General features: G+C 38.4%; 1 protein-coding gene and 1 long non-coding RNA gene across 8 annotated transcripts in view; one reads left to right on the top strand and one right to left on the bottom strand.

Moving 5' to 3' along the window:
* Positions 1 to 25,401, top strand: part of LOC148648890 (uncharacterized) — a 314,784-nt gene that overhangs the window by 252,976 nt on the left and 36,407 nt on the right. The gene's annotated exons all lie outside the window — the stretch shown is intronic.
* Positions 1 to 25,401, bottom strand: part of LOC148648895 (disco-interacting protein 2 homolog A) — a 306,696-nt gene that overhangs the window by 84,432 nt on the left and 196,863 nt on the right. For all 7 annotated transcript variants that reach the window (XR_015926561.1, XM_088607241.1, XM_088607240.1 and 4 more), the window contains 7 exons: positions 18,917 to 19,019; positions 18,739 to 18,803; positions 16,983 to 17,076; positions 5,189 to 5,308; positions 4,371 to 4,485; positions 3,658 to 3,797; positions 2,971 to 3,107 (listed from right to left, as the gene is read on the bottom strand). Coding sequence is in view for 6 of the 7 variants with exons in the window: in XM_088607241.1 (XP_088463367.1) it covers positions 2,971 to 3,107; positions 3,658 to 3,797; positions 4,371 to 4,485; positions 5,189 to 5,308; positions 16,983 to 17,076; positions 18,739 to 18,803; positions 18,917 to 19,019 (774 nt within the window). In the remaining variant the exon portion in view is untranslated. The remainder of the gene's footprint in view (positions 1 to 2,970; positions 3,108 to 3,657; positions 3,798 to 4,370; positions 4,486 to 5,188; positions 5,309 to 16,982; positions 17,077 to 18,738; positions 18,804 to 18,916; positions 19,020 to 25,401) is intronic.

Genomic DNA, 25,401 nt, shown 5'->3' on the forward strand with positions numbered 1-25,401 from the left:
ATTTGATTCAAATACAGTAGCTTTGGTAAAATCTATGGATACTTTGTACTTGAGCTGCGAAGCTTTTAGATTCTTTAGGTCCTTTATGCAGACCTCTCAACTATAGGAGCACCCATGATTTAAAAGATTTTAAGAACTATGGCTTTCATACAAATGTGAGAGTAGCTGCATTCCTCCTCGTAGCACTTTACACTTAGTTGAAACTAGTGAGTGAACTAGGTTTAATACAGACACCAAAGGGTAGTTCTTTAGCCGGTTGTGGGTCAACTTCAACAACTGTCCAACTGTGTTTTTTATCATTTTACTTGGGCTTCTTTAAAAAAATCAGGATAAGGTCCTCAGATTAATATATTATTATATTATTAACTACTATCAGCTAGATTCAGTGAATGGCCTCCTGTTGTTTGTAACCCTTCTAATGGTGCATGGTGAATGTTATGCTTAAAAAGCTATTGAGTCATTAGGAAGACACCCTATTCCAGTGTATTACCTATTCTAGTGTAGTGTTATCTTCAGAAAATCATAAAAAATAAACAGTTTCACAAGCCAAAACAAAGCTGGGAAAGGTAAGAGGACCTGTCTTGTGTGAGACACTTAGTTGCAGCACTGTGGGTGTTGTGCTTAAAACGTTATTGAGTCATGAAGAAGACCCCATTATCCCAGTGTATTGCATGTCTAATGGTGCCATATTGAAAAAAATAATTTAAAAAAGAGCTAAAAGAGGTTTTGCAGCCCAAAGCAAGGCTTGGAAAGGTCAGAGGACCTGCTTAGTGTGTAAACACTTACTTGCAGCGTTGTGGGTACTGTGGTTTAAATGCTATTGGCTTGTGAACAGCATACCCCTATCACAGTGCATAGTGCCACATTAAATAAAAGCACGAGAAAAAGAGATTCACAACGCAAAGCTGTGTCAGTCTTCTGTGTAAAAAATCGGTTTGAGCATCATGGGTGCTGTTTTTAACAAGCTGCTGAGTAAAGAATAGGAATTTTCCTGCTGTATTGTGTATATAGTTGACCTTTACCTGAATGAAAACAGGACATAAAGAAAGGGTTTCAGAAATCAAAGCTTAATTCCCGTGCTTACAGTCTGGGTAAGCGGAGACTGCGCTGTTCTGCTTCCTATGGTGATATACAGGTTTTTCACACGAATCCGTATTGAGCAGTATTTCTCGTGTTGTTAATGTGTTTACACATCAGTCCCCCAGGGTTCCATTTAGTGCGTAATTACGCATCGATGAAAAACCGGAGGTTTACAAAAAGAGAATTAGCTCACTGAAATTTTCACAAGTAGAGGCCTTTAAAATGTATTTGGTTTGAAGCCTTTCTGTGTTCCATTGCGAAAATATGGACATAAGAATATTCATGCATGGTCAAAGAAATGGAGTAAAAACGACATAGTGAGGGCTGTGAAAACATTCACAATGTACTTTGTACACACAGCAAGTGTTTTCGTAACTCTAGGAGGTTTAGTGAAAACACTACAGGCGTGAAAAATCATTTTCGAACTTCAAGCTAACTTTACTTCCTTCTTTGAACTCAGCTGTGCTTCAGTAAATAATGTACAGTTTATCACCTTCTGCAATGCTTTTTGTTTAGCAGGATTTGTGCAATAAGCACATTGTTTAATGGGGATAACATTACCCACATCTACTGTATATCACTGTACAGCAGGTTTGAGTTGGAGTGTCTGTTAATAAAACAGAGCGCCTTCCAATACATATAACTACTGCATGATTTCTTTATCCGTTTCAGCTAAATGAGGGAAATTAAATCAGAATCTCAGAGTACCAACTGTAAAAATAACCCTTCTTCCATCCTTTGTTTAACTTAAAGAATTTAGCGAAGAATTCCTTAATCACAATATCATCACTTAATTTATCTAGATACACAAATTCATGCCAGAGCCAACAACAAGCTATAATAGTGGACCATTTTTATGCATTCAGCTATATGAGAACCAAACTGAAAGTAATGCTCCGATTGTGCTTTGAACCGCCTGGGTGCAGCTCCCTACATTACAGTGCTCATTACCACTACAAGAACAATAGAAGATTTTTTAAAAAAGAAACACGTCAAAATGTTTCCAAAACGTCCACTTGTGATATTTTAGCTGCTTAGTTACACAATACCATATTAATTTAGCGATCAAGTGATTTTACATCACATTTACTGTATCTTTTTACAATAACAGCAAGTGGTGTTCTCACTACTGTACGTATTCTTGGAAAAGAATTACATTTTATAACTTTTAATGAAGTACAGAATATAAGCTTAATAATGTTAGAACAAGCACATTAAAGCCAGAACCCATGTAAATTACCAAGACAAAGACTTTGATACATAAAATATTTATGCATAATTAAAATATTAATGATGAAGGTGGAAGGTTGTGTACTTTTGTCCAACTTGCTTTTATAAAATATAGCAACTTTTTAATGTTTAATGATTAACATGCTGTAATACACAGTTTAAAATTAAAAGTCTTAAGAGTATACAACTTAAATTCTTAATTGGATAAAGATTGTCCCTCAGCAGTGATCGGGATTCGAAACCGGACGTTTTCTGGTGACAGCTCAAATGCTGTACATGAGACGTTAAGCTTTATTAGCTCCACCTGGCGGTGATTCCAGATACTATTATCATAACTGCAGTATGACACGTTATGACGCATTGTGATGCGACACGCCCACCACGTTTTACCGCAGCGTACCTTGCTTGTTTTGAATGGCTGTATCTGTAGATTGTTTTAATAGAATGGTCTGAGAGGAAGGCTGACAAAATCATATTAAAATTGAATTTCAAAGATTGTTTGGAAAATCAGAGGAGGGTAGAGATCCTTTATTCGTATAAAAAAGTGATTTGACTGGGAGTTATGTCTAAAACACTCTGTGGACACCCTTGGATTCACCCCAGGTAAGGCTCTGTAATATCAGTTATTTCCTAATGTAAAGCACTCCAGCAAATACAGACCTCAAAGACATTCTTCGTGATGCCAGGCAGGCCATAGTAGGCAATTCCAGTGCTACTGGAGCTCACACAGATCTCTCCCACCTCATCAGTGCAGCACAGGTAGGGTGTCCCGTCTACCTTCACCACACACACCAGTGCTGGAGACCCAGAGAGACCACACTCAAGTCAAGGCAATCACTATGTACAAGATTATTTTCACTGACCCACATATTGATTCACCTCTCCTACAACATTGGAATCACTAGTCTTTTTTTTTCAGGAAAGTTGCATTATCACCCTTATTCCCAATTTTTGGAGGGTTTGGATCAATATATCATCACAGCTCAAGGACTACACATTCTTATCACATGCCCGCTTTGTGGCTTTGTGTTCTCTTTTACAGCCTTAAAAAAAGTACTGACCCATACAATTTATGTTAGAAAATAAAAGGAGGTGAATCAAGGAATCTACTTAGGCAATAATATCCCAGAGTCAGTGTAAAAAATGGTCCGCCAGGGAAAATAACTGCTATTCCCCTGAGATAGTTATGTACTCAGGATCAGTGAATAGTTGATGGTATTTCTAATGCATGTTCTACATGATGGATGACATCAACAGAAACATAGTACGGTTATTTATCGTACCCTAGTGTGAACTCATGCTTCTCTCAGATGTCAAAGCCAGAGTAGGGAAAAGAGAATGACAAACCTCCTGGCATGACTTGGCCCACATCCTGCACTGTTAACACAGAGAGCTTCTCCTCAGTATCCACACGGATCACACCGTGGCTCAGCCCGTTCATGGACAGCACTGCCTTCCCCGGAGGGGGAACACCCATCTCCGGAGGTCTGCATCATACACAACATGAAGTTGGTTACTAATGTCTAGGATCTGCTCTCTTTTAAGTGTTGATCATTACAACAAAGTTCTTCAAGTGACAAAACCATAATGAGAACTCTGACCACTGAAATTAGTTGCTCACTCTTAAATTCTAAAGACTTCATTACAAAAAAACATCACATATGACAGAACAATTTTCACATGTTTTAAGACATGAAAATACATTAAATGTAGATCTATCTTGATGCTAAATTTTGTAGTACTTTCTGCAGTACTGAATCATGTTGGTGCACATATTTGTGTTTGGGAAAATTGGGTGCACTTAGGTCAAGGCTTTTTAAACAGAAGATTTCAAGTTCAAAATCTGCCTTTGCCACAGCTATGACTCAATTTTATTGTGCTTTGGTTTTTGGATGAAACATAAAACTGAAGTCTAAGTCTGAGTGGCTTTGGAAAAGTAGCTGTTGATGTATAGTGCATCCAAATGTGTCTGCAATTCACTACAAAAGTTCCTAAAGAACACAATGCATTGAAACAGAAGCCTTATTTTATCAATGCGCTTTCTAGTTGTGGTGTACTACCTGCGGATGGCAACAGTCATGGCCTCGGAAGAGCTAGCACACGGGCAGATCACCTCAGGCCGCAGACCCCGTACTTGGAAAACATTCAAGAAGGCATCGCAAGATGATATTGACCCTGAAAACACAAATAACTGGAGTTTAAAAGTTGCTTTTTGAAGACTTTGTGACAAAGAACACTGTACCTGCTTGGAAGAGACTGAGACACATTCTCTGCGTGACACACAGCTACATGCTATGTCCTGTCTCCTGACATGTTAGTTAGCACTGACTGAAGGAACAGAGTGTCTTCACTGTCATGCAAGCCTTTGGCTGGCTCAAAAGTCCCAAGAGTCAGATTTGCACTGAAAGCTGAGAAGACCCTGGCCAGCTAATCCCAGCCTTATCCTGGCAATGCTCAGTTTATTTTAGATGGTTACACACATAACCCACGCAAGATGCTGCTACATCCAGACCTCAGAGCTCAATGTGCCTTCTGAAAAAGATTTGGTTTACTGGTTGAGCTATTCAGGAATCATCCACTGGGAGCTTACTGACAGATGCCTTTCTTAAAACAAAACAGTTTTAAATTATATTGTGCTCTGTACACCTCCTAAGACAAATAACACAATATATGAAATTTCCTATTTCTTCACTGCATACATTTAATAAAAAAAACTCTATATAAATAAATGTTCATTGTATTGGGGGAATATTTGTGCAAATCACTGAAAACAGCCAAGCCCACAGAAGAATCTGTGATGGTAGTGCAGATGCATCCCTCTTTGGAAACAGTTAATGACCAACAACAAAGGAGTGTGTGTAGTTTGCATGTTACTTACAGGGGTTGGCTCCATCTGCAACAATTAGCATCCGCAGAGAACTGAAGCTGATATCCCGCTGGTCTCTCTGTGCTAGGAGGGACCAGTGCATGTCTCTAGACTTTACCACCGCAACACGTGCTGCAAAAACACAACAGAAAAGCCAGTAATAACACTGACGCAGGTTTTCTCCAGACCAGCCCTATTGTGTTCATGTTGCATCTATTTTTTAGTTATAAATGTTGCTATCGGAGTGCATCAGTTGCAATTCACATTCTTATTCCAATATTCAAGGCGTTACTCAGAAAACCAAATATAATGGGCATCATCCGAGGTGTTTGTTTGCTGCAGGTGGGATAAGAGGCAGTTAAACACAGATGGTCAATACAACACCTCATAACAGAACACATTAGAAAAGACAAAGAGTGCAGGTTATTATTTGCATGTATGCTCCGATACAAAGACATTAAGGAAACACCAACACAAAAACAGCAGCAGCAACAATAACATACAACTTTAAAAAAAGTCAGACAAGCAGTGTGAGAATAAAAGAAGAAAAAAAACACCTCAGTGTGAGTCAATGGTAGGGGTTGAGTTCAGTAATCTGTGGTAGACACTCTCTCTGAATGTGGAAGTTCGTGCCTTTATGCTCCTATAACCCTTACCAGAGGGAATGGGAGAGGAAACTGAGAAAACCCGGGATGATTGGTATCCTTAGTAATATTTCCAGCTTTCCTGAGAAAGTGAGTTGTAGAAAAAACAAAGGGGGAAGCTGTATTCCAATAATGGGCTGGGCTGACCTGATTTCCCCCTTTAGTGCCTTTCGGTCAGACAACGAGCTGCTGCCAAACCACACTGTAAATACCACACGTGAGCACACTTTCAATAGCACACCTGTAAAAAGTAGTAAGATTAGTTGAAGAAAGACCAACTTTTTTCAACTTTCTGAGGAAGTAAAGATGCTGTGGTGCTTTCTTTGTAGCTCCAGTTATATGCTGGGACCACTTTAAAGATTAGCAATGAAGGTGCCCAGGAACATGAAGCTGCTAAGCATCTCTACAGCCATCCCATTGATGTGAATAGGGGTGTCGTCCCCACCCTGCTTTCTAAAATTGATAACCAGCTCTTTGGTTTTGCTGTCATTAAGGGTAAAATTACTGTCAAGGCACCACTCCACTAGGTTCCCGAACTCATCCCTGCAGGTCATCTCATCATTACTGGTGATTTGGCCAGTTATGGTAATGTCACCAGCATAGTGGGAGATGGAATTGAGCTATGTTTGCCCACACAACCATGGGTAAATGAGGAAAACAGCAAGGGGCTAAGCACACAACCCTGAGGGGCACCAATATTGATGGTCAGCATGGAAGAAAGCTTTCCATCGATCCTTACACTCTGTTGTATAGAGAGGTTGCATAGAGAGGTGCTGACGCCTAGGTCTTTAAGTTTGCTAACTAGTCTGGATGGAACTATAGTATTAAAGGCTATACTATAGCTATTCAATGAGAATTTGAATTATCAATAATTAGAATGCTAGTCAATGAACAGCATTCTGACATATGTGTCTTTATCATCCAAATGAGCCAAGACAGTGTGAAGAGCCACGAAAATAGCATCGTCAGTGGACCTGTTATGCCGGTATGCATACTGCAGGGGGTCTAAGCACTCAGGTACGACTGGGCTTTAAAATATGTTGCAGTATGGTATAATAGTGTTTTTTTAAAACACAAAGGAACGAAAGATTGAAAAACTGAAAGATTAAAAATCTATAAAAACCATGGCCAATTGGTCTGCACAGGACTTAAGGACCCATCCACGAATGCTGCCTGGGGGAGTCACCATTCGTATGTTGAAAGTTGCTCTGGTATCAGCCTCTGTGACATATACAGCTGTATCATCAGTGGCTAGGAACACTGGCACCGACGGTTCCATGATTCCCTTCTCAAACCAAGCCTATAGGCACTCAACTCATCCAACAGAGAGAAATCTGTAATAGTGGATGTAACACTGCTTATTTTAGCTTTATAGTTTGCAATTGTCTGAATACCCCCCCACATTTGGCGCACATCGGAAGATGCAGCTTGTATTTCTAGTTATAACGATATTGTCCCTGACAGCTCTCCAAAGGTCATATCTTGCCTTCTTATAAAGGTCCAGATTGCCAGATTTAAAGGCCTTCGATTATGCCCACAGCTTACTATGAATATCGCTATTGAACCATGGCTTCTGGTTAACAAAAAAACAAACTGTCTTTGTAGGCAAACAGTCATCCATGCATTTCTCAATAAAATCGGTGACGATTGTAGTGTATTGGTGCAGGTTTTCTGATTAACTTTTAAACACGGCCCACTCCACAGATTCAAGGCAGTCCTGCAGGACTTCACCTCTCTCCTTCGTCCAGTGTTGTACTGCTCTTGTTGACACATTCTCCCACTTCAGTTTCTGCTTGTAAGCCGGCAGGAGAAGCACAACAAGTCAGATCAGACTGTCCAACGAGGGACAGGTGGCGTCTTTGATAGTTGTATAGCTGTGACCAAGAGTATTCCCACCCCTTCTTGGGCAGGAGACATGCTGGTAATATTTCGGAACAACTTTCCGCGGGTTGGCCTGATCAAAGTCCCCCGCAACAATAGATATAGCATCGGGGTAGGCAGCTGTTAATGGTGGCATATAATTCTCTGAGTGCTGAGTTGTTTATCATAAGACAAGGAGGACAGAGAGAAACATAAGAAGGACAGAGTAATAGAGGATAAGACTCAGAAAATAATAGGAACACCATCTCCCTCTCTTACTTTAAGCTTGTGACATGGATCGTGTTCTGATCATTCTAGGAGAAAAGGTTAAGTATTCTGAACCTCATCGTTGAGAGAATTTGGATTCCTTTTTAGAACATTATGATTTTATGTATTGTGTAAATACAGACATTTTTAACTTCAAATAAAAAAATCCTTATAGGAAGACTGATTCCCATTTGGTCTTGGGCAATCATGTTGTAGGAAGGGAGATTTAATTCTGAGTTGTATTGATTTCTTAGGATGGAGATACAGATGCAGCCATTCAAAATGCGCGGGCGATACCGCATTATTTTGCAGACGCTGTACGCAGTCTACCGCAAGCTACCGGTAAATACCGCGAGTTACTGTAAATTCTCCTATAATACGACAAGCAAAATAATAGTATCCGGAATTTCCGCAAGGTGGAGCTAATAAAGCTCAACCTCTCATGTTTGAGCTGTCGCCATCAGTCTTTAACGAAGATATTACTAATAGTATTAATAATGAATGACCTTGGACAAGCTGTAAACAAAGTATTGCCTTTGTCCACGTTCTTTTTTTCATTGACCATCTTTGTAAAAGTAACACCACAGCATTTCGCAATTACGCATTTGTTTCCAATCATGCAAAGTACAGTAATTTTTGAGAATTGATTCACCATGCCTTTCACATGCTCATAAAAGAGATTGATTTAGGAACATAAACATATTACCGTATGCAAACTGTACTGTATACAGTATGTATATGTATATTTAATGTCTTAACTGTGCCCGTTTAAGTATTGAATATTTATATGGAATTTTACCACTGAAGGGAAATCTTAGTAGCTGAGCATAAAAAGAATAGGAGCATACTGCAACGTGTGTGAAGGCCATAAACGATATTAATTTTGGAACATAAACATACAGTATATGGCTGGTCTCGGTACTTTAAAGAAAACATACACGAAACATGGTTTCATTATGACCAGAATCGGTCTTGAGATATTTTTAACTTGATTTACAGTATTTGAGAGGTATGTCTTAACACCGATACTACAGTGCTTAAGTACTGCTCACGTATATGTTTCTAGGTTTATATTATGCATTTCATACGGTCAAATTACTTTTGAGCAACTAATAAGAAGCGCGAAACGGTATGCGTTTTAGTTTCGTTTTGTGCTGGGACCCGTGGATTGATTAGAGATATCAAGTACATACAAGTCATTTTTTAAATGTTGTAGTTCGTCTTGAAAAAATGTTACGAGTACATCATCTATTAACAATTACACAGGTTCTGTTTCCATATTGCGGATTTTGGTTACGTAATATTATTTTCTAGATTTCACGTTGTGAATATATGATTTGGGCAAACAGAGCCGCAAAGAAGTACATTATGGGTTGTTGTTTTTTTTGCAGTTTTATCTAGAACAAGCGATGCTTAAACCTTTGTCTGATTCTTGTGAAACTATCCACACGACAGTTACAGTACCTAGGAGTTGACTTCAGTGATGTCACTGATGGGATGTTTCTAAAAATCCATCCTCTCTAAAATGTCTTCTCTAGTTGTCCTGCATATGTATTCGCTAATGAAGCTGTGTGTTCTGAGCCTGGATCTCTACATTTCTGTATGAACCAGCTTAGAGGGCTAAAGACAGCTTGTGTTTAAATTGAGTGTAAGGCAATTTATGCTTCTAAAGTCATGGTCAGCATTTATTATTGTACTGTGCTGTAAACTTGTTCCGTGCCTAGTCACATTATTTTATAGCGTTTTTATAGCGTTATCAAATCCGGTGGCGCTGTGTGTTAGTTTCCTGACTCCCATGTCACATGGTCTGTGATTGAAACCTGTGAAACCGGTTTAATTCGTCACAGCCAGCACTCCAGCAGAGAGGGGGTTGTACTCGTAAAGTAGAAGCAGGCGAGATTTCCAGCGAAAGACACCTCCCCCTTCTTCAGGTGTGAGGGTCTTCTGCTCAGAATGAAACGCTAAAATGTAATGTAGGCTCTGAATGGGTTCAATTATGATTTGGGCTTGATTAAGGTCGCTGCCTTTCATCTAAAACCCTACTTGAATCCTTCTAAACTAAAAATCAGTGTTAGTGAGTTCTAAATAAAGAGGTATCCAGGTAACAGTGAAACGGGCGGACAGTCTGGGGAGATCGCCCGTTTTCCATGTAAATAGTTCCCTGGTTCCGCACCCCTTGGTGTTTCTCTCGCTCTCTCTCGGGTCACCTGATCATTAGCTTGAAAGATTTGAGTGCTTTGTGTATATTCTAATGGTAGTGGGGGCAGGGTGTGTGGGAACAGGTTTGGTTGAAATTGCATTGGAGATCTATGTTCTTCACACCTGAAACATTTTCTCTGAAAGCATTTTCTTCGCAGTTTAACCGATCTTGTTACAGCATGTTACAGTTTACTATTATTAACCATATTAATTTTAAGTGCTTAATGTAAAATCTTGTAAAAATATATTTTCATTGTTCAAATATACATTAAGTCTGACTATCATATAATAAGTTAAATACAAAACTAAAGAAAAAATAGGGTTAAATATAATTCAAAATATTTTGCTAACAATGTTAACTGTTTATGAATAATAAAATGTATTAACTAAGGAGTAGGATGGCACAGTTGTTAGTATGTTTTTTGTTTGTTTCTTTTTCATAAATACAACAGTAGGACCTGATGTCTCAGTGGCTTTCAAAATTAAATTATGCATGCAAACCTGTGAACTAGAAAGATAACTAAGATATCCATCCATTTATAATGGTGGCGAAGTGGTTAGCATTGCTATCTTGCAGCACTGGGGTCCTAGGTTCAATTCCTGCCATCCTGTGTGTGTGGGGTTTACATGTTCTCTCTGGGTTACATGGTTTTTCTCCATATGTGTGATATGACTCCCTCTCGCACTCCAAAACATACTGGTAAGTTAATTGGTTTATGGGAAAACTGGCCCTGGTGTGTGTGTGTTTGTGTCTGTCTGTCCTGTGATGGACTGGCGCTATGTCCAGGGTGTATTCTGCCTTGTGTCCGTTGCTTACTGGGATAGGCTCCAAATCCTCTGTACTGGATAAAGAGATTAGAAATGGAAGTAAAGGCACTGTGTGGATGGAACTATACACAGTGTTAGAAACCCACTATGAAATGGCAGCATCTCACTGAGAATAAAATATTTTATAGTGCTGGCTTAAGGAAACAGCCTTTCCACCTCTCTTGCACATCAGTATCCATACCTAGTTATTTAAACAAATTGCCTCTAATTATAAACATCTTAATATGCTGGCTCTGTGGATCCGCATCAGCTATGTTTGCCCATTCCTTCAATTCATGTGCATCCAACACACAGTTCAATGCCAGCAACTACACATAATCTAAAATACAATCCTTATTTCAGTATCTATGTAAACATATAGTCTGTTAACTTCATCATCTTCATCAAAAGTATGCCTAACCCCATTAGGAAGTGTTCTTGTTATAAGTGTATTCCTCAGCTTTCCCCAAATTATCTTCTTCTTGCCAACATCTCTAGTCTTTTATCCTGCAATAACTCAGCCAACACTTAAATCTCCAAAAGCTGCTTGTGTTAATTTCTTTAAATCACAAATATCATGTGTAAATACTGGCCATGTAATACTCTGCATTGTGGAATAATAGTTTATTTTAAAGGGAACTAGAGAAACTAAGAACTAGAGAAATCAAGAAAGGCTTTTTTTCTAGAATTAATAAATGCACATCCTGTTCACTGGGGAAATTAAATCCACACTGAGCAATCTTTAATATGTTCAGAATATGACAGCAAGAATCCTATCAGGGATGCATTACACCTGCTTTCAAGTCCTTGCACTGGTTACCTATCAGATTTCGAGTCAACTTCAAAATCCTTATCCTCCTTATATACTGTCCTACAACTGTTATTATTGATCACCGAATTATTGTACTTGACATGACTTCATTCAGCCTTTCCTGAACGTCTATGACAGGCAGAGAGAGTGCTGTTTCTGGTGCGATCTTTTGCAGCTGACATTTCACTGTTTTAAACGAACAGGAAATTAGATTGCTCATAAATCACTTATTCTATATAAACACAGCGTAATTGCCCTCCGAAAATCCTCTTTTTCTTGTTCGTTTTAGAGACCTTGATCGAAACTGATTTTAGATGTCAGAAAGGATTTATTTTCTCTGTATTTCCTACATTGCTTTGTCGAGATTTTAACTTTATATCTAACTTTATATCTAGGCTCAGATTTCAACTATAAATCGTACAGTAATTAATAGCAGTAAATACTGATGTTTTGCGCCCTCTTACCACAAAAATATATGTTTTGTAGTTGGGATTAACTTTATTTCGTACGCGTAGCTACTCCGATTCGGACACCGAACAGTTAAAGATGGCGGCAAATCAGACACCCAGAGGGGGGGGGGGGGGGGGGCGTCTTCTCGCCTCCATAACTAAAATGCCAAATAGGAGTGGCTTAAGCGACATACACAGTCGTGTAACTGAAAGGTACCCCCGTGCTGGAAGAATTTGACCTCAGAACGTTTGCTCAGCGTAGTTATAGTGGACATAAAAACAAGAGTTCGCTGGCATTATATCCTAGAAGACACAGACCGGCGCCAGACCGGTAAATGCTTGATGAACTAGGGATTGGACAGTTTCCAAGTGCTTGTACAATCGATGGAAATGTTCAAATAAATGTGCAAAAGAAATAAACAAAATAATCATTTATTTCTTTATCATATTGGCTAGCTAATGTCCTCTCTTTGCTAGTTAGTGGCTGTGTTTCTGCGTTGGGTAGCAACGGGTGACTGTTCTCAGGCGGAAGATGTAAACAGCTTAATTTTCCTGTTAAATAATTTTTAAAAATTAAAATTCATTCTATACAGCAATCACATATTTGGGTACCGTTTCATAAAACTTTCATGCTTAAAATGTTTAGGGAGAAATGGAAGACTGGTGTGTATTTTTTCTTTAAACTATCAAGACCAGCCATACACAGTACAGTTTATGTACATACAGTAATGTTTATGTTCCTAAATTAATATCGTTTATGACCTTCAGATGCGTTATGCTCCTCTTCTTTTTATGCTCAGCTACTAAAATTTCCCTTTAGTGGTAAAATTCCATATAAATATTCAAAACTAAGCGGATTGAAATGTGCACAGTAAAGACATTAAATGATTAAATCTTTTCACTACCAACCAATGCACCACGAGTGCCCCTGTCGGTCATTTTGGCCAGCCAATCACTTGCCCTGCGGTGCCCTACGGTGCCCTGCGGGTTGGTTACTGTACCGCGGGTTTTTACCGCTCATTTTGAATGGCTGCATCTGTAATTCTGTTTTCTATGTTAAGGGGTTTCATGGAGGTTTAGGTTTACAGGACTAGAATTCTTTGTTTCTGCATGTATAGGATGTAGGCCCCTGCTTAGACATTGTGTGATGTGTAGTTGTATTTACTGTTAATAAATATGTGTTTGCCTTCTTTATGTTTGAATCTGTTTTTTTACTCTTTCACAAGAACTTTGCTAGAGACTATAAAGAACCCATGTGTCATTTCTCACATGCCCCATATTTTATTTACTTCTTAAGTACAACATACTTAACCACTCTATTATCACTGTTTTGGAACATACTAATATATATAACAGGTGCATTGTAAGCCAGACGCAAAAGACATGTACAGAGCTTGCTGACTCGGTACTGAAAAACCAGTATAGTCCGGAAATGCTGCAAGCATAGATGTAGCTACCGAAATACATAATCCCCAATAGGGGTCAAATACTCAAACAATTAATCTAATGCTGCCAAATATTTCCATCATTTTCCTCCTGTGCCTTTACCTGCCTGGCTCACAGATATTTCCTCCCGAATGCACTCCCACCATCTCAAACATATGCTTTTAAACTCTAACACCCTATTCCTGTCTCCTCTGTGGACCTCCCTAATGACTCTACTAACACTCTCTTGCCCACCTACCCAGGACCACTGCTGTCACTCCTGACCTTCTCCTCTTCTAGTCCCAATACCTTTCACTGCACTTACAGTTTTGTGCTGGCTTACTGTGCTGATAGAGTTCCATGTATACACACATAATCATCATAACAGCTTGTTATGGGGGTGGAGCCTATCCTGGAATATATTGGGCACAAGGTGGGATACACCCTGGATGGGACACCAGTCCATCACAGAATACACACAGATATTAACACGGACACATTCACACCAGGGACAATTAACCTACAGATACAGCCATTCAAAATGCACGGAGTATGCTGCATCAAAATGCAATAGGCGTGGCGCATCATACTGCATTATATAGCATGGAAATTGAAATATGATAATAGTATCTAGAAGAACATTGTAAATCCGCCAGGTGAAGCTAATAAATCTTAACGTCTCATGTACAGCATTTCAGCTGTTGCCAGAAAATGCCCGGTTTCCAATCCAGGTCACTGCTGAGGGACAATCTTTTTCCAATTAGGAATTTAAGTTGTATACTCTTTAGACTTTTAATAATTTTGAACTGTGTATTACAGCATGTTAATCATTAAACATGAAAAAGTCGGTATATATATAAGATTGCTCAGTTGGAAAAAAGTACACAACCTTCCACCTTCATCATAAATATTTTAATTATGCATAAATATTTTATGCATCAAAGTCTTTAACTTGGTAACTTACATGGGTTCTGGTTTTAACGTGGTTGTTCCAACATTATTAAGCTTATATTGTGTACTTCATAAAAAGTTATAACGTTTTATCCTTTTTTGAGAATATGTACTGTAGTAAGAACAGTTGTTGTTACTGTAAAAAAACATCACTTGATAGTAATATCAATATGGAGTAGTGTAACTGAGCAGCTAAAATATTTTGGAAACATATTTTGGACATTTTGGAAACATTTTGACATTCTTTTTTTTTTAAAGCTTGTATTGTTCTTATAGTGGCAATGGAGAACATACTGTACAGTATATTGAAACCGTACCATGACAGTGAAGACGTGTTACACCTTCAAGTAAGCCAGTGACTGTTGTTTATTATGTTGAGACGAGGTTGTGTAACTCTGTGGAAATTATTCTGTACACTGTACAGTTATAGAGCAGACACATTGTGTATCGCCTCATACACTTGTTAAAATGTTCTAACTTTGATGCGATACAGAAGATATTATTAATAGTATAAATAATGAATGGCCTTGGACAGGCTGTAAGCTCAAAGTATTACTGTGGTCCACTTTCTTTGTAATCGTCTGCATCATTTTAACTCATTCACCAGTGATCACGTGAAAACATTTTGCCTGCCCTTTTTAGCTACAGCTTAAGTTGTTAAGTGGCACATTGGTGTAATGGCTTAGGCGTCTGACTTGCATGCTGGAGGTCAGGGGTTTGAACCCAGCTGTCACCATGAATTTTCTTTTAACAAATAAAAAAAACTAAAATAGCAAATATTATGGACACTATATTGACATTTTTGATATTTCTAAATATCACAACATGTTTGAAGTTAAGAGATTTATTAATAACAAGGAATAATTTCAAACTGCTTGTATTTTAAAATTGTATTTTGTTCATGGTGATTTGGAACTCACTGTTTTCACAACCTTCAATTTATAGAAGTGTTACACCCCACTGTTTGTTATGTAAAATAAACAGTTCTGCTTGGGGGATGGGATAAATTTTCAGTGCCATGCTCTGTTGTCATTGTTGCTCTTTAACATAAGGCAAGCAGCATTCAAATGTCCTGTTTATTCTTAACACTTGTAACACTTGTTTCTGTACTGTAGCTTAAAACTTGCCACATGCATACAACGCGATGTTGTATAGTTTTAAAGCCACTACAGTATAGCTTGTGGGTCCCAAAATGTCCCCTTGTGATATTTTAGCTGTTTAGTTACATGACATGAATTATATTATTAATAACCTTTTAAATCTGAAGGGAGATCTAAAGGGATCTTAATACCCTTAATACCCTTTATTAATAGGGCGTGATTGTGAATTTGCGCCCTACTGCTGTGTACATACAGTACGAACATGTTGTGATATTTAGAAATATAAAAAATGTCAATATAATGCCAATAATATTAGCTATTTTCGTTTTTCGAAGACATTTTTATTTGTTAAAAGAAAAATGATGGCGAGAGCTGGGTTTGAACACTCAACCTCAGGTGTACAAGTCAGTTACTTAAGCGATCACTTAAGACTGTTAACTCGATCAACCTTTTTTAATAGCCTTGCAAATGTGCTTTTATGCTCAGCTACTAAAATTTCCCTTTAGTTGTAAAATTCCATATAAATAATCAATATTAAGCGGATTAAAAAATGCACAGTAAAGAGATTAAATGATGAAATCGTTTCACTAACAACCGATGCATCAGAAGTGCCCCTGTCGGTCATTTTAGCCAGCCAATCACATACAACACGGTGAACTGCAGATAATTTTGCGTGGTATGGGGTTGTATCATGCATTTTGAATGGCTGCATCTTTACCAGTCTTTGGGCTCAGGGAAGAAAACAGAGCTATGCATAATGTAAACTGTATATGCTGGAAATTGCCCTTGATAAGGGCATGTGCTAAGTAAAAACAAATAAAAACTATTACTAGATTGGTTATTGTAGACATATAGATGAATTACTTTATTTGGTATTTAAATTATTTATTCGTGAAGTGTAAGACATTTAAATTATTAAACATCCTTCTTCATTAATGCTTTCATCAGAGAAAACATACAAGAATGTTTTGGTTCTATGAGGGAAAAGGTTTCATTGAAAAGAAAAGTTGATTAACACCAAAAGACCATCACTTATAAAAGCTTCATTGCTTCATAATGTTTGTTAGTGACATTCTGTGAGTGGAAAAAAATTCAATGTTTACAACATAGGTACTCTTAACAAATTAACCTTAAGATTTAGGAAAAAAAGGATACTTATTGTGCTGATACATCCATGCTTATTACTTAGCTTTAAATGTTTTTTAGATTATTGTTCAGGTATAGTAAATGAACAGGAGTGGTTAGAGATAAAAAATGAGAGCTGTCATCAAGGTAAGTTCAGACCTGCCTCACCTTTATAAGAGTGCACCTTCTGTATCCAGGAGAGGGGGTTGACTTTCATCAGAGAGTAGGGAATGCTTATTACGTGTATTCTGTTCATCACACTCTGCCACACAACCACAAGAACAGATTAAGGCAGTGCAAACACTTCAACTCAATTTATCTGCTGCAGGATTTGTTATCGTCCTGCATCTATACAGGACAAAAGGAGGAATGTATTACTGCAAGGAAAAAGATACATTAATTTAAAGAAGAGCATGGTGTGGAACCTACAGTGGACCTGGTTTTGTTCTAACAGGACCCTTAATCACCATGTGATGCCACTGGTTTGCTTCTATATTTAGACTTTTTCTCTGCAATCAGACCTTAGTTTCATACTTACCCTAAAATTATCTCAGCATACAGAACAGAAACCATGCAGTTTCAACTTGCTAATGAAGAATGATGCTCCTTTATTGTTGACTGAAAGACTTTCGGTAGATTATCAATTTGAGATGAAATGTATCAAACATTCTAACAATTCACAATATGAGTTGTTTTTTCTCTTTTGCTTGAGGTCCAATTCTTAGATTTTAGCTTATACACCTGAACAAGGGGAAGTCTCAAGATTTAGGGTCAATTACAAACCCCATACATCTTTTCAGAGCATAGGGAAAAATTAAAAACACACCTAAATTGAAAATTAGAATCCATTTGATTTTTCCATTTCAAAATCAAGAACTTGTTTGGAACAAAAAGAAGAGAGTCTTTTTTAGAAGGAGAGCTGAAAATAATTGCAGTTGCTGTTGCTGTGCTCCTTTTCTTGAACTGTCTGTTGAAAATACAACTGCACAGCTGTCGTTTCTTGTGCTAGATTCCTGAATTTGTAATATTCTTCCACACCAGTTGTACAACATCACACAAAGAGCAGGTCTTGAAACCAGACAATGCCAATTCCACATCATAGCATCCCTGTTGTTTTCCAGCTTCAAGCAAAATGATGAAAAAGTGGTGTTAGTCTAAAATCCAATGTGATGAAAATGTGGTGATAAAAACATTTTTGCTAGTATTGTTATTAGCATTATTCCTAATGTCCTTTAAGACTCTAGACTAAAGAGTACTAATAATTATTATATTGTGAATGAAGTAATGGTTACGACTCTGGACTACTGACTAGAAGATTGAGGGTTCAAATCCCAGACTGGGACACTTTCACTGGACCCTTAAGCAAGATACTTCTCCAAGACTGCTCAGGCAAACCAAGATGTATATTTTAATAGCAAAAAGTGTAAGGAAATAAAATGGGCAATTTCTAGCCTCCAAAAGCTGTTTTGGATAAAAGTGTCAAATAAATTCCATTAATTTATTCACTAACTGCTTCTTCCAATTCAGTGTTGCAGGGGAGTCAGAGCCTATCCTGGCAAGCTACGGGCACTAGACAGGGTACGCCCTGGACAGGACGCCAGTCCTTCAAAAGGAAGACACACAGACACAGACAAGCACACACTTACACCTAGGGCCAATTTTCCCAGAAGCCAATTAATCTACCTGTATATTTTTTGACAGGGGGAAGAAACTGAAGAATCCAAAAGTAACCAACATGAACATTTGGAGAACATACAATCTGCATGCAGATAGCACCCCTGGAATTGAATCCAGGGCTCTAGTGGACAGCAATGCTAACCACTGCACCACTGTGTGCCTGTCAAATAAATTAAAAAATAATATTGAGCAAAGGATTTCTGCGGATCATTGTCACCATTTTGCTGATAAAAAACACACTGCTCACCGTAAGAACTCCATGCCACAGCCCAGCATCTCTCTTGAAATCCAGAACATTTGTTACAGTTTCAGCTGGAAAGGAGAAAATGTCACTCATGTTAGGAGAGCACAGCTGCAGCCACAACAGTATTCTGATGACTGGTATTCTTCCATAGATGAATAATCATGGAAAAAAACTAACTTACCCTCAGAGTAACCGCAGGCCTGTGTAAGTGCATGACAGTGTGCCAACATGGCAGAATGAGAGACTGTGATGCCCATTGTACTGCCTTCCTTGCTGGTTTTGTACTGGAAGGGAAACAAAAAAGAAAATTACCTGGTGGTCCAACATAGAGAATTAGGCTTAGAGAATGGTCAATTCCTGTTGAGCTCTATACTATTTCATTGATAATTTTGTATTATGGACAATATTACCAAGGCAATTGATGGAAAACTCTATTATTGCAGAAAAACGTGAAAATCTTGAAATGCAAGCTACAGAAGCATAGCAAAGGATTACAACTGTTTAAGCTATGACAGAAGCTGCTAAATCAGCTAAGGTTTGTCTACAAGGACTGGAAAACAGCTGCTGGAAATGGCCGATTGTCTCGATAATCTGGAAAACAGTGGGAGGCCTCCTAGAGACCGCAGAGAGAACCCACCCAGTCCAATTTTTGGACACCTGGCGGCCTAGGTTCCTGAAGATTAAAACCAAAACACGTCACATTAAGACTGAGAGTGCCCAAAGCACGCTAGCAGTCAAGCCAGGTCCAGACCAGCAGCCATGACCTATTGTTATCAGATTACCCAATCACGTGGATCAGCAGAGTGATGGAAGCTTCAACGTCAGCACGACAAATAGGAAATCTCTAATATATGAGGACTCGAAAGTAATGATCTTTTGGGTTGTCTCAACTGCAAAACTGTGAAAGTGCAAATGATTTGACGAGCCATACCTACAGAATATCAGTGTGGTTTACTCTCAGCTCGTCCCAGCCTCCCTGAAGATCACTCACAGTGGAGCTACTATGGTGTTCCACAGTCCTGCTAAAGCTATGTAATTTTATTCCATACTTGCTGGAATAAACAGGTTTTTAGAGCTGCTCGGTTTACCCACTGGACTCTCTGACAACAGCTGGATGGCAGGTCTGTATGTAATGTAGGCTACTGTTAGAAGCGAGATAATCAAGGTTTTTATGTTAATTTACCCATTTACCCAGTTAGAATGTATTTGATAGAACACTAATTATTTGGTGCTGCTCAATGGGTTACAACATGGAAATATATCCAAGTTCTCTTTGTAGCAGAGAAAAGCCTCATTTCACTTTTAGTTATTTTCTTAATTCCCTACGTAAGACATGAGGCTACAAGAGAGTTGTATAGAAAAAAAGTAACCCCAGTTAGCTTCCAGGGATGACCCTCATGCAAATTGTATTATTGTTGTCGGTATGTAGTTTTTTTCATATATTTTTCCATATATTTTTCTGACTTCTGAATGTTTTGTATGCTTGGGAGACCTCTATGATATTTATGACAGCTATGCTCTTGGAATATCAAGGAGATTCATAAACCTATTAAATGGCAAATTTATCCTCACTAAGACAGCTACATCCCTACTCTTGGAGGCAAAAGAACAAAAAAAGACCTGTCCAAACCCACACTGCTCTGGATTTAAGTGCTCTTTATCATCCAGATGAGTCTCCTGTAGTAGAGCAATATCAATCTTTTCTTTTTTCAGAAATCTCAATACTTTTTATTTCTTTTAAATTACTGAATTCAGAAGGTAGATGCTATTTGATCATCAACGGGGCTCTACAAGGAGAAGAAATTGCCATTAAGAATGTTTACTGTCTGTCCAGTCATCCACTTGATTTTCTCACTTGTGCTTTTTCAAAAGTGTCTGATTTGTAAGTAGAGAATACATTGGGTGGAGGGGAATTTAACTGTCATTTGAATTCACTAATGGATAGATTTCCTTTGGTTAAATTGACTCAATGCTCAGTATGAAAAAATAGGTTATATAGATGTGTGGAGAGCTCTACACCCAGCAATTCAAGAGTACACCTTCTTTAATCCTTATAAATGCCACACTAGAACTGACTATTTTTTATGCTCCAAAAAGACTGCTACACATGGGTGTCTCTAGCTCAATTGGAAACATAGTTATATCAGCCTGTGCAACCAAAAGTGTATCTCACCAATGAGCGAGTTACCAAGATGGTGCCATTAAATGGCTCTCACGTGTTATAACATGTAGCTCTCTCGTTTATGTTGTTTATTTTTGTGTTACGTTTCATTTTATATGCAAAAAATACATGTGTGACCATCACCAATGGCTGACAAACACTCCTGGATCTGATATTTAGAGCCTTGGATTTAGCTTCAGTGGAACTGAAAGTACTTTGCTTCTCAAGCACAGAGTAAACAGGGACATGAAAGCAAAAGGAAGTGGGGTAAGAGAAGGGCTGTGTCAGCGTGGCTCTGGCAAGTGCACCTGCTGGTCCCCGCTCCCCAGCATCCTGCTTGCAAACTTGCAATCGCTGGACAGTAAGATCGATGAACTTCACTGTTGCATCAACACTCAATGCGACTGGAGAGACAGCAGCATCCTCTGTTTCACTGAAACCTGGTTGAAACCGACGTTCCCTATGCTGCTGTACAACCTGTAGGATTCACGCTTTATAGAATTGCCGATTCTACCAGCAAGGAGAAAGGAGGTAGAGAGTGTTAAATGATTAATAACCCTTGGTGCACTGATGTAGAAATTCTCTACAGATCTTTCTCATCAAATCTGGAATACCTCACTATTAAATGTCGCCCTTTTTACCCACTGAGGGAATTTACGGCTGTTATTGTAACCGCTGTGCACATTCACCTGCATGCTAATGCTGAATCAGCACTCAGCGAGCTGTATAGCGTCATCAGCAGATATGAAAACATGCATCCGGAAGCTGTTTCTATCGTGGCAAGGAACTTTAACCACTGCAGCCTTAAGAAAGTACTACCAAAGTACTTTCAACATGTCTTCCCATTAGAAGCAATAACACACTGGATCACTGCTACACCACCATTAAAGGAGCATATTGCTCCATTTCATGGCTGCATTTCAGGAAGTCTGACCATTCCCCTGTGCTTCTTCTTCCTGTTTACAAGCAGAAGCTAAAGATCGTGCCACCTGCAGTAAAGACCATGCAGTGCTGGTCAGATGCTGCTGAGCAAGAACTCACATACTATTTTGAAATGACTGGTGTGTATTAAAGAGATTCTTCCACTGATCTAAATGAGTATACAGTGGTGGTCAAGAAGATCCAGATATCCCAATCAGAAGCCGGGGATGAACAAAGACATTCACTGCAAACTTAAAGCACGGTCTGCTGCCTTCCAATCAGGTGACAGAGAACAGTATAAAAAATCAAGGTATGACTTTGTGAAAGCTATTAAACTGGCAAAACAGGAATACAAGGACAGATTAGAAAAAAAACTTGAGAGTGACTCAAGGCACGTGTGACAGGGCTTGCAGGCTATCATGAACTATAAAGGCAGCACCAACAGTATTTCCTCCATTGATGCATCTCTACCAGATGAACACTTTTCACTCCCATTTTGAGGCTTAGAACACCAAGCCCGCTATCAAGGCTCCCAGTGAACCAGGGAACTTTGTGTTACAGTTCTCTAAACATGAGGTGCATAGAGCCTTTAAGAGAGTGAAAACCCATAAAGTAGCCGGCCCAGATGGTGTCTATACAGACATTTTTAACTTTGACCCACTTCAGTTTGCTTACCGCCCAAATAGGTCAGTTGATGATGCTATACTTCCCTAGAACATTTAGACAGGTTGGCACCTATGTTAGGATGCTGTTCATAGATTACAGCTCAGCCTTCAGCAAAATTGTTCCTGCCAAGCCGGTCCCAAAACAGGAATCTGGGCTTACGGAACTCTGTCTGCAACTGGATACTGGATTTCCTGATGGAGCTCCCGAAGGCTGCTGTCTCAGTCCTAGGTTAAACTCCTTGTTCACCAATGACTGTACAGCCACTTACAGCAGCAACCACATTATTAAGTTTGCAGATGACACCACTATTATTGGGCTGATCAACAACAATGATGAGTCTGCATACAAGAGTGAAGTGGAGCACCTTAATGGATGGTACCTTGACAACAATCTGGCCCTGAATGTCAACAAGAAAAAAGAACTCATTGTGGACTTCAGACCCAGAGGGTCACACCCCAATCAGCATCAATGGCACAGCAGTGGAAACTGTCATCTGCTTCAGTTTTCTCAGCCTGCAGATCTCCACGGATTTGGCTTGGTCTCACAACACTGTAGCCAGTCTGAAAAACGCACAACAGCGTTTGCACCTTCTGCGGTGCTTAAAGAAATGCAGTATGGGGAAGCGGCTCCTCATGAACTTTTACTGCAGCACCATAGAAAGTGTCCTCACTAGTGGCATCACTGTGTGGTACAGCAATACTACCATGCATGACAGAGATGCACTTCAAAGGGCTGTAGCAACAGCACAGAGGATTACCAGATGTGATTTACCATCAATCAGTGAGACCCACATCATCTGCTGTCGCAATAAAGCCCAATCCATAATTTAGGATACCAACCATCCCGGCCACAAACTGTTCTCCCCCCTACCCTCTGGCAACCAGTACTGCACTATTAAAGCAAGAACCACTAGACTCAAGAACAGCTTCTATCCCACTGCAGTACATATCCTCAACAGCTAACTGCAGTGCCTAAATACACACAAATGTACACACACTTTTTGTATGGTCTACCATGTTTTTGTTTGGTCACACTACTACATATTTATTTTTCTACAACATATTTATTATTCATGTTGTCTACATTGTGTTGTGTTGTCTGTTGTACAGTGTATTGTATATCCCGAGAGATCAGCGTGATTAAGAATTTCAATGTACGTGTACACATGGCTACAAACAACTCTACTACTCTACTATAGAACAATCTAGACATTGAACATATGATCATTCCATGCTTAAAGATCATATAAATATGTAAAGATAATTTTACTTCCTATTTCTCGTCAGAATTTAAATAATTTTTGTCTATCAGTGCCCCATCCACTGATAACCGATCTCTATTATAGGAGACTTGTAAGTCCTTTGAAAAAAGTCTTAATATGTCCTATATTGCCAGCAAGAAGTGTAAAAACTTCAAACATATATTACAGTCAACGCTTAGCATTGCTGAAAAAGAATGTATTAAGAGCCCAAATTCAGACCGATTGTAATACATTTTTGCCCTCTGTTCTGCACTAGATTCCCTTTTGACAAAGAATGTAGAAAGAAAAATAAGATTTGCCAAGCAAATGATATTTAAACATGATGAAAAATCAAGGAAATATTTAACATTATACCATAAAGAAGGGAGATTAACTAAAATTATTAATGAAAATTTCAAGACCTTTACGAATCACTATAAATCAAAACTGCCTGGCAAAACCCCAGAATTAATGGAAGCTTTTTTCTCTAACCTAGAACCAAATATATCAACTGACCAGAATTCTGTCATTATTGCTCAGATCTCTAATTTTTCTAATTCCCAATCTCTAATTCCCAATTTAATTAATACGATGTTGCCTTATCTGGTTATAAATTAACTTTTCTAAATCTGAGGCCATGCCACTTTGTAGCCTGCAACTACATAATACATACGTAATAAACCCCTTGTACTTGGTCACATTCAGGATTTGTTTACTTCAGTATATCTGTCACACTTAGATTTAGTCAGATGTTTAAGGCTATTCCCCTCTTTGACAGAATTAGGCAGGATCAGGCAGTGTTGTGCCTACCAGTAGCCATATAACTTATACTAGGAAAAGGCTTTACAATATGCTAACATTATGTTAGCATTCATTTTAAATAAGATGCCTACTATAGTAAATTGACATAGGATTATGATGTACTATCTGCCTTTAGATTACTTAACTTCTAACGTCTATGACACACAAAACGTCATGTCTTTCATAATATGTGGGAATCTTTCTTATCATACTTAGCATTAGTCCAGACCCCTCAGCCATATTGACAAGAGGACATGTATAATGTAATAACAAAGCTTGTATTTATTTTGTATTTTCTGTCTCCTGAAGCTATGTACTCTGTAGTTATAAACAAATCATGTGTACTTGACCCCCAATTTCTTTTTTCTTTTTATTCTTGTTTGTTTGCACCTTTTTTATATTTGCTAACATAGTTAATTGATTAGTTAATGTTAGTTAGTTAATTAACATTGATAATAAACATAGTTAAAAATGAATATTATCTAACAAGTATGTACTAAAAAAGTCAGTACATCATCATGTTGTATTAGACTTTAAATGAAAGTCCCTAAACTGTAATCTGGTGTTCACTCAAATGTAACGCAATTATTGTACTCAACACTGTAATTGTAATTAGGCAATATTGCCTAATGTAAAAATGAGGCAGTTTTGTATGACAAATCATGGCTAATGGCTTATAGTTAATTCAGTTAATTCATATTCAAGACAAATATGGTAAAATATTTAAAAAATGTCAAACATGAACAGGGAAAAATGATATAGACCTTTTCTTTACATTTGAATCAACCAATATTAACCACCACAATACAAACATGTATTATTGTGCTGTTGAAAATTGATCATCACATTGTGGCTTTCACAGACCTAAAATAAACTA

This window comes from Lepisosteus platostomus, chromosome 14 (genome assembly GCF_059453375.1).
Source record: "Lepisosteus platostomus isolate fLepPlt1 chromosome 14, fLepPlt1.hap1, whole genome shotgun sequence".
Classification (NCBI taxonomy): Eukaryota; Metazoa; Chordata; class Actinopteri; order Semionotiformes; family Lepisosteidae; genus Lepisosteus; species Lepisosteus platostomus.